Below are 10271 nucleotides of genomic sequence, written 5' to 3'. Positions count from 1 at the left end.
TATCTCGCTCGCGTATTGCGTCCGCGATAACACAGCGAGCAATGTCTGGTTGCTGTCAATCGCGTCCACTGCTTCACGCTGATTGGACACGCTCCGGGGTGGCGCGGGTCGATCTGTTCCCTAGGCTGCGCGCGGTTTCCTTCGTTGTCGTCCGTGACGTCACGTGGACTGTTATCCAATTGGTTATTGTCGCCGGGTGCGTTCCGGAGTGGTTGTTGACTGATCGGTTAGTATAATCGAGATTCATCGATACGTGGCTCGAGCCTGATATCTTCCTTTCTAACGCTGTATGAGCGTCGTCTACAGCTCGACCTAGTACTACGCGTAGCCATCTAGTTAGAAAAAAAAGATGGAAAGTAAATCGAGCAAAGAAATGATGAAGAAATAGAGGTAAATAACATCGGTGTGGTAGCGAGCTGGATGAAATTGAATGAAAGACGCAAATTGTGGCAAATAAATATTCAAGAATTTGATAGTGTATAAAGGTAGAGTATAAAGCGAGAACGAAAAAAAAATCATGCTGTAGCAAGGATGGAGCAGGAATTTGGAACCGGCGAACATTAGGATAATCTTAGGACAGGAATCTATCCAGTGGAATATTTAATCTACCTGCTAAAGGTTGTTGGTAAGACTGACTGGGCGTTGCACGCGTTGTCATCAGTAAGAATATCGTGCTGGAGTGGGCAATTGGCGTATTTGTTAATTTCAAATCAGTTAGATTTGCTCCGGTAGAGGCCCAATGCTTATTATCCAACGGTAGTTAAATTGGAGATTCAGTCGGCGTCTGTGACGTCACTGGTTCCTGTGTTCCTGGCGGACTCTGTTGGAGCTGTGGTGTCACAGGTTCCTGTGTTCCTGCGGCCTCTGTTGATGGCTGTGATGTCACAGATTCTGTTGTTACACGCGGGCCTCTGTTGCGTGATTGTGACGTCACAGGTTCTTGTGTTCCTGCGAGCCTCTGTCGATGGCTGTGATGCCACAGATTCCGTTGTTACCGGGGCCTCTGTTGGTGGTTGTGACGTCACAGGTTCTTGTGTTCCTGGAGATGTTGTTGATGGCTGTGATGTCACAGGTTTCGTTATTTCTGGAGCACCAGTTAATGGCTGCTGACGCTCACATGCTTTTTTGCGTTCCGGGAGATTCTGTTGCGTGGCTGTGATGTCACAGATTCTGTTGTTACTGGAGCTCTGTGATGGTTGTGATGTCACAGGTTGTTGTGTTTCTGGGAGCCTCAGTCGATGGCGCTGTGACGTCACAGCTTTTTGCGTTCCGGGAGATTCTGTTGGTGGCTGTGATGTCACAGATTCTGTTGTTACTGGAGCCTCTGTTGATGGTTGTGATGTCACAGGTTGTTGTGTTTCTGGAGCCTCAGTCGATGGCTGTGATGTCCCAGTTTCTTGCGTTCTGGGAGATTCTGTTGGTGGCTGTGATGTCACAGATTCTGTTGTTACTGGAGCCTCTGTTGATGGTTGTGATGTCACAGGTTGTTGTGTTTCTGGAGCCTCAGTCGATGGCTGTGATGTCCCAGTTTCTTGCGTTCTGGGAGATTCTGTTGGTGGCTGTGATGTCACAGGTTCTGTTGTTACTGGAGCCTCTGTTGATGTCTGTGATGTCACAGGTTCTGTTGTTACTGGAGCCTCTGTCGGTGGTTGTGATGTCACAGGTTGTTGTGTTTCTGGAGCCTCAGTCGATGGCTGTGATGTCACAGTTTCTTGCGTTCTGGGAGATTCTGTTGGTGGCTGTGATGTCACAGGTTCTGTTGTTACCGGAGCCTCAGTCGATGGCTGGGATGTCACAGTTTTTTGCGCTCCAGGAGATTCTGTTAATGTCTGTGATGTCACAGGTTGTTGTGTTCCTGGAGCCTCTGTTGGTGGCTGTGATGTCACAGGTTCTATTGTTACCGGAGCCTCTGTTGGTGGCTGTGATGTCACAGGTTCTGTTGTTGCCGGAGCCTCTGTTGATGGCTGTGACGTCACAGGTTGTTGTGTTCCTGGAGCATCTGTTAATGGTTGTGATGTCACAGGTTCTTGTGTTCCTGGAGCATCTGTCAATGGTTGTGATGTCACAGGTTCCATTGTTACCGGAGCCTCTGTTGATGGCTGTGATGTCACAGGTTTTTGTGTTCCCGGAGCTACAGTTGATGACTGTGACGTCACCAGTTCCGGTGTTTCAGTTTCGTCACTTTGAGTCTGTGACGTCACAGCATCTGTCGTTACGCTACCAACCGTGGACAATTTCTGATCATCGACCTCTGGCCGAGTGGGCGTGGACACGGGGCGCTGGCTGGACGGGGCTGGAGTGGAATCAGTGGCTGGGCTCGTGCTAGCGGTGTCTGTGGCGGTGTCAGTGGGAGGTGACTGGCTAGACGTGTTAGTGCTGTCGGTGACAGCTGACGTGGTCAAGGTGACGGTCTCTCTACCGACTTCCGTTACCGGCAACGGTGTTGTGTCGGTTTCTCTGTCCGGTACCGTAGCTAAGGGCGAAAAAAAAAATCAAAAGCGAAATAAGGAAAAAGGAAAAACCGAAATGCCCGCTGCAAAAGCGATACCGTGTTAATGCGTAAAGTAGAAAGTAAATTCGTTATTTATATAAGCAGAAAATAGCAAAATAAACGCGAATGAAACTGTTATTAAATGAAATAATGTAAATAATTCAATTAAGATAATGTAAGTTAATACAAACGCCAAATTAAAATCTCTATCCACCGCATCAGGCCAGAAGACGTTTAACAAAAATGAACAAAAACTGTAACTATTGCAAAGCAAATCATCAATAAAAGTAACTAAATGAATCGACAAAATAGCTTAAAGGAATCAAAGCAAAACAATGCAAACCGTGTTAGTGTAATGCAAATTAACCCACAAAATAACGAAATGCAAATACAAATCAACAAAACAACATTGCTGCCCTGAGTCGGAATACGTTACCTTGCCTCGCGGGTTCAGCCACGATTCTCTCTCGTGCTATATTTCTCATATCTATGTGCCTAACAAATCGCGTGTATGTCTGTCTGTCCGTCTGTCTATCTGTCTGTCGTTCTATCGACATAATCCATCTTGTATCACGTGACCGGTGTCATTTCCTTGCAGCAGCGTGTGTGCTAGTGCTACAGCGCGCGTGAGCGCATGTGCGTGCGTGTGCAGTTTTTCCCCACATAAAAACATGCACCTAACCCATGTATTAACCATCTTAATCGGATCATGTAAGGCATGCACGCACACCGGAGCGATGTGTCTTGTGTGGTGCTGGTGTCTAAAATTCTCGCGTTTCGCACGAAGCTGTATGCGTGTTCTCTTCGTTGCGCCTCTTTCTTCTCTCCTTTCTCGCCCGCACTCAGCGCTGCGCGGCACTTATAGCTATCTATCAGCGCTACTTTACCTTCCCCTTCTTCTTCGTGCTGTTACCATTCTCCTGCGAACACCCAAACTTCCTTACCCACACATAATCGAGCAACAATCCACTATCGACACCTGAAAGAAAACCTGTGAAAAAATTCCCTCGCGTTTCCGCCATCTTGGCAGTGGACGCAGATGGCGGTGTGTTAGATGGAGTGGAGAGACGGAGCAGGAGGAGGAGGAGGAGGAGAAGGAAGAGGAGAAGGAGGAGGAGGGGAAGGAGCTTACCTTCCACAGGGCCAGTCACGTTGACGATAATGGCGTCGTCTGGCCCTAGCGGCTGTGGCGACGTCTCGGTAACGATGGCTGCAACGAGAACACAGGTAAACACACATATATTAAAGATAGGGGGGTCCCCGGTGACACTCACAACATTGCATGCAGTGCCACCTACTGTTTAGACAGCTTCCCAGTTCCTGCTGATACGCAAGAGGACACGATGTCTAATAGCACTGCCTGCTGTAACAGGGCGTGTCCTGATTGGCGGAAATGAGATCGAACTAGCCCTAGGAACAATATTCTGGGGGGGGGCCGTTGTTAGAAACAAAATCAGTTTCAAAATGAGTCTTAACACTAACTTTGTCTCTTAGACTGTTGGCAGAAACATGGTAAAGTTACAAATTTCTGACACGCATTGCATAGAGGTCCGGTCTACGAGAAAAAGTAAATGTTAGAACTACTATTCTTAAAACTAATTTCATTTGTCCAACGAGGTTCGAAGCCCTTCACAAAGCACTGATAAGGAGTGTAATAGTCGTATATTAATAATCAACATATATTACATGTACCCGCTATACTACTAGTACAGGAGCAGTACAGAGTAGGGATATAAGTGTGCACTTTTTGACAAAATTATGAAAATTGGCACATAGGTAGTTTCAGAGGTGTTATATGAGCGGTGAGCACGTACCGTTACAGGAGAAGCTGCCTTCGAGGTTCATGCAGTTCTCAGCGTTGGCGCCACACATGCCTCGCGCACACTCATCGATGTCTGCAAGCATGCAAGAGAAACAAGCGTGAGTACGTAGATGATGCGACATTCGGGTGGACACCCCTGTCAGAGGTCAGAGGTCAGTGGTCAAAGGTTTCCTCCATCTCTCGCGCGCTCTCTCTCTCTCTCTCTCTCTCCCTCTCTCTCTCTCTCCCTCCCTCTCTCTCTCTTTCTCCCCCTCTCGCCCCCTCTCTCTGTTTCGCTGTCTTTCTTTCTCACTCAGTCTTTTTGTTCTCTTTCGTTCTTGCTCTCTCTCTCTCTCTCTCTCTCTCTCTCTCTCTCTCTCTCTTTCACATCACACTCTCACACGCTCTAAATCTCTTTCGTGTGTTCGCATCTTACCTGTGCATATGACACCATTTCCTTCCCACCCGCGCTTACACACGCAGTGAAAGCTGCCTGGTGGATCGTCCAGACAGGCGGCATTGCGGTCGCAATTGTGTATTCCCAGTTCACACTCGTTGATATCTGCAGGGAGGGAAGGATTCACGTTAGCCTGGGTTTCCCGCTCTGCGTTCGCCTCGCGCTCGCTTTCCTTCTCGCCTTTTTCATCGTCGCGAATGTCGTCGCGTGACGTCACGTTTTTCATGCGTCATATCCGATACTGCATGTTTCCGTTTTGTCGTGTCGTGGATTGATCGCTGACACTAGGGGGCGCACACTTACTTTGGCAGGTGTCCCTTCCGTTTCCGGTGTATCCGGTGATGCACGTGCACACGTAGCTGCCCTCGGTGTTCGTACACGTGGCCAGAAGCACGTGACAGTCGTCCGTGTTTGATAGACACTCGTCAATGTCTGAGAGAGAGAGAGAGAGAGAGAGAGAGAGATGAGAATTAGTGAGGAAACAGGGTATTGGTGTGTCGAAGTACACCGTTTACTATCATAATAATACGGTATAATACATAATATAATGATATCATATCATACACATAATACCATATTTAGCAATAAAATATGGAGGCAGTAAAGTAGCGCATTGCAGGAGACTGACGGTTAGACTGACACCAAGCACACAAGTGCCTAAGCGTACAAGGAGAACAACGATGTACGGGGCGAGTCTAACCGTTGATAAAACAAAAACAAAAAACGTTTTCCAGAATGATGACGTCATCGATTATGACGTAATGACGACGTCATCAGCGCATCGTCTGCTCGTCAGGGGCGACCTTACCGACGCATCCGCTAGCTGTCTGCTTGTATCCGGGTTTGCATTCGCATTCGAACGAGCCATCGAGGTTCCTACAGACAGTGTTTTCTGGGCAGTTGTCTAATCTGGCTGTACACTCATTGATATCTGCAATATATGACGTATATGTGGTCAGGATAATATAAATGATTAATACGTATGTGTGTGTGCGCGTGGGGGAGGTTGTGTGTGTGCGTGTGTGTGTGTGCGTGCGCGCGCGCGTGTGTGTGCGCGCGCGTGTGTGTGTGTGTGTGTGTGCGCGCGCGTGTAGAGAGGTGTGCTTGTGTGTACGTAGACAAGTATACAGCAGGTGCGCATCTAACTGTTATGTGTGTACGCACCGAAGCAGTCGACACCGTCGCCCTTGTATCCCTCCTCACAGGAGCAGCTGAAGCCGCCGACAATGTTCGTACATATGCCATGCGCAGCGTGGCAGTTTGCCCTTCCCTCGGCACACTCATCCTGGTCTGTGTAGCAGATGAGAGAGAGAGAAGATCTCTGTTAGTAAAGACGCGGTTACGTACCGTCACTCGGTCGTTGCTTCGCGACGTGCACGGCAGACTATAGAACTAGAATTTAGACGTTAGATTGGAATTAATTATGTGTAGATATGTTATCCTTGACTAATGTCGAAATGTATCCCGCTCGTAACACACGACAAAAACTTTTGGTTAGTTATATAAGTACTTAATATCAGATACTGGTCGCAACATCAGCTAGTATGGTAGGCTCCTATTTTTATACTAGCATATATATATATATATATATAATATATCATAGGTAGATAATAACAGAATATTTATTATACCATTTGTCATTATCTACTCCTAATATCAAGAGCTAATAATACCTTATTATTAGCTCTTGCTATTATTAGCTCTTGCTAATATATATGCTAGTATAATTTCCGTACCCCAGATTATATCAAATCACAGTGAGTTATTATCAGGGGTTAATAATGACAAATAATGATTTGTCATTATTAACCCCTGATATTATTAAATCTAGAGGCAAGTAACATTCGCGTGAAACATGTCACAACGTCGCCGCAACGAGACATCGTGTCAACTGTCCCCCCCCCCTCCTCCCATCGCTGCTTACCGACGCACGTGACGCCGTCGCCGGAGTATCCCGCCAGACAGATGCACTGGAACGAGCCATCCGTGTTCTTACAGCGAGCGTTGACGTCACAGTTGTCCTCTCCCAGCAAGCACTCGTCCCGGTCTGCATGAGTGCGAAAACATACGTGAGTCGTCGCGAGAGGGAAAAGGGAAAGGGGAGGGAATTGGGAATTGGGAGGGAAAGGGAAGGGAAAGGGGAGGGAATTGGGAATTGGGAGGGAAAGGGGAGGGAATCGTCGCAGTCTGTGCGCGAGTACGAAAACATACGTGAGTCGTCGGGGGAGGGGAAAGGGAAGGGAGGAGAACTACTAAGGAAACTACTAGAGGAAGGGGAGGGTGAAACTACTACTTACTACGCTTCTACGCGAATACAGGATGGAAGACCAGTTTCCATGTTTACGTGTTTACGTACACTCCTGTTTAGTGTGTATAGGTACGCTACTTCTGCCCAAGGAGCTAAATATAACAAGGAGAGGAAGCGCCGCCATATCTGGCCCAAATTTGGGTTCGGCAGATACCCTAGAACAGATTAGTGTTCTATTGTCTAGTGGTTCGGTCTGCACAGCCGTTTCAGCTGATTATGGTCCATAGATGGCGCCCTTGAGGCGAAAAGCGCACAGCCAATCCGCTTCCTCTCGTTGTTATATTTAGCTCCTTGCTTCTGCCGAGGCGTGGTAGGACATGACGATGAGTAGTGAGTATCCGTCAGACTTATTCACGTTAATGAAAAAACGTCATTAATAATAAACGTTGACAAACGGCAATTTCGGAGGCTTTTTCGAAACGTATGACAAAATTTTTCTCCTAATCGTTTTAACTCGACATCGATGAGGACGACGTCACGCGTGACGTAGCGTGACGTCACTGTAATAGAGGGAAGAGGCCGGAAAAAGAGAGAGAGAGAGAGAGAGCGCGCGCAGACGTACCGTTGCAGGAAAATCCAGGAGCGCCTTCCAGGTTTGTGCAGCTTGCTCCGCCAGCACACGGGTCTGATAGACATTCATTCACGTCTGAAAGAAGAGGAAAGTGCGGTTAGCAACACGGTATGATGGTAGTTGGGAATCGCTCTGCATTCGTCGTGCAATGCTGGAACGATCCGGTGGGCTATATTCGGTAGAAGAGTAAGAATAGAAGATGGAGAGAGAAAGAGTGAGAGTGAGAGAGAGAAAGAGAGAAAGAGAAAGAGAGAAATAAAGAAAGAGAGTGAGAGAGAAATAACGAAAGAGAGATAGTTCTAACAACCAGCGTACATCCCCCCGCCTTACCCCGCCCCGCACACCCATATGATTCCACTTACCGACGCAGGTGACGCCGTCTCCCGTCCAGTACGGTCCCATACAGTTACACACGAATCTGCCGATCGTGTTGAAGCAGGAGGCTCGGCTCTCATCGTCACAGTTGTCCGTCTGCTCAAAACACTCGTCGATATCTACGCAGCAGACGACACACGAATGTTAGTCGGTTGCCAGGCGACCAGATACCAGCGAACCTTGGATATAAGGAGAGTGTGGGAGTTTGGTGGAAGATTGTTGGGAAGGGTTAGGGTTAGGGTTAGGGTTAGGGTTAGGGTTAGGGTTAGGGTTAGGGTTAGGGTTAGGGTTGCGGGGATTGTTGGGAAGTGGTGGAAACAATGGAATGCGGGAGTGCGCACGTTATTGCGCACGCAAAGGCACACTCTCCCTCCCCCTTCCAATCCTCCCCATCCTTTACTTACCTGTGCAGTTATTCCTGCTGTCGCCACGGAAACCGGTAGCGCAGCTGCAGACGAACAAACCCACCTCCCACTTCCTCATTCCCTCCTTTTTCCTCCTTCCTCTTCCTCCCTCTCCTCCTCCCCTACCTCCTCCCCCTCTCCCTCACGCACCTGTGCAGTTCTCCCTGCCGTCGCCACGGAAACCGGTAGCGCAAGTGCAGACGAAAGATCCCATCGTGTTCACGCAGACGCCGTCCCGATGACAGTTGTGACTTCCCGCTTCGCACTCGTCAATGTCTGAGAGCAGACGACAATGTATACACACAAACCGATGACGTATGATAATAACGCACACGCAGACCGATGACGTAAGACAATAATGCGCGCACATACGCCGATGACGTAAGACAATAATGCGCGCACATACGCCGATGACGTACGACAATAATGCGCGCACATACGCCGATGACGTACGACAATAATGCGCGCACATACGCCGATGACATACGATAATGATGCGCGCACACGCAGACCGATGACGTAAGACAATAATGCGCGCACATACGCCGATGACGTACGACAATAATGCGCGCACATACGCCGATGACGTACGACAATAACGCGCGCGCAAACCGATGACGTACGAGACACACGATCGAACAAGTGCGCCACGCCGTCGGTCAGCGAAATCCGCAAAGTTGCGAAAATTAGAAATTAGGTGAGTGGTGCGCCATCTACCGGGGAGTAGGGTCGACGCGTACGTACCGTTGCAGGTGACTCCGTTGCCATCGTAACCGGTGACGCATTGACAGTTGTAGCTACCGTCTGTGTTCAAGCAGACAGCGTTGATGTCGCATACAGCGACACCTGTCGTGCATTCATCCAAATCTGCAAAGAAACGCAATGTAGACCGTTAAAACAAACATACAAACAAACAAACATCGTTAAATAAATAATGTATATTGCAATATATTTTCATCAATCTAGCTCCTAAATTGTGTCCCATGGAGCGACAGAATCTGTTACTTTGGTCTCAGTAACGGGCCTCGCCTAGCAAAGCTTCTTGATCAACGAGCTGACGTTGGCGTTACCGTAGAATGATCGATTACTTATTTAAATGCATCAATAAATACCACATAACAAACGCCGATATATTCACGAACACTTGATGTACAATGCATCGCACGCTGCGTGCTACGTACGCATCTGTTCGTATTATATTTGAACGATAGATGGCGCGCATGTGGTTGCCAGGCGACCGTGTGGCGGGCCTTACCTTTGCATTGTTTTCCGTCGCCCTCGTAACCTCTGCTACACACGCAGTCGAAACCTCCCGGCCGGTTGTGACAGACGGCGTTTGGGTGGCAGTCGTTGTTGCGCGTCACGCACTCGTTCTCGTCTGTCAAAATATCAACCGTACGGAATGAGCATCCGTTAGACAAAAAAAAGTTCAAATATCGTCTGCTGATTACGATAGGACGTCGGTGTTGTATATAACTAGGCGCTGCAGTAGTAGGCGAGTGTAACTGCCATAAGTTTGACGTGGTAGCTTTAGGGATTTTCTATGTTTTGAACAACTAAATGATACATATATGCAGTGTACGTAGTAGGCAGACAGTTTCATTATGGGACGTATATAGCTAAAGAATGTACGTACGTGTTGTAGTAACTAGATGGTTCTGCGTTATAAGTTGTATTATGCGTTATACGTTGTGTAGCTATACAGACTGTATTGTATGTTATTGTTGCAGTATTTAGATAGTGTAACTATATGTGTTTTATAGCTAGAGAGTGTGTAAGACTGTGTATGCTAGTAAACTGTATTACACATGTGTTGTGGTAAATAGCTGATGTAACTATAGCTCTAGTACTATAGCCCGCGGAT

The 10271-nt window shown here is 47.8% G+C and overlaps 2 protein-coding genes across 7 annotated transcripts in view; one reads left to right on the top strand and one right to left on the bottom strand.

The window, feature by feature from the left end:
• The window catches only part of LOC106808100, a 9416-nt gene extending 5889 nt beyond the window's left edge, over positions 1-3527 (top strand). Inside the window, exons 2-3 of one of the 6 annotated variants that reach the window (XM_014810670.1) lie at positions 1322-1573; positions 1844-3527. In XM_014810670.1, coding sequence (XP_014666156.1) covers positions 1322-1573; positions 1844-2326 — 735 coding nt within the window. In that variant the 3' untranslated portion in view covers positions 2327-3527. Of the gene's footprint in view, positions 1-959; positions 1028-1258 lie in introns of those variants that run through there. The other 5 variants (XM_014810667.1, XM_014810671.1, XM_014810672.1 and 2 more) reach the window with 5 other exon arrangements.
• LOC106808099 (fibrillin-3-like) overlaps positions 1-10271 on the bottom strand; it is a gene marked incomplete in the record, with an annotated part of 50466 nt that overhangs the window by 29237 nt on the left and 10958 nt on the right. The window contains 12 exon segments of the mRNA XM_014810665.1: positions 3624-3701; positions 4306-4386; positions 4729-4854; positions 5053-5181; positions 5558-5680; positions 5914-6039; positions 6674-6796; positions 7620-7703; positions 7991-8122; positions 8558-8683; positions 9152-9274; positions 9663-9785. Of these exon segments, the coding sequence (XP_014666151.1) occupies positions 3624-3701; positions 4306-4386; positions 4729-4854; positions 5053-5181; positions 5558-5680; positions 5914-6039; positions 6674-6796; positions 7620-7703; positions 7991-8122; positions 8558-8683; positions 9152-9274; positions 9663-9785 (1374 nt within the window).

Source organism: Priapulus caudatus, unplaced genomic scaffold, assembly GCF_000485595.1.
Source record: "Priapulus caudatus unplaced genomic scaffold, Priapulus_caudatus-5.0.1 Scaffold253, whole genome shotgun sequence".
Taxonomy (NCBI): Eukaryota; Metazoa; Priapulida; class Priapulimorpha; order Priapulimorphida; family Priapulidae; genus Priapulus; species Priapulus caudatus.
This window is presented reverse-complemented; position numbering and strand designations above follow the sequence as displayed.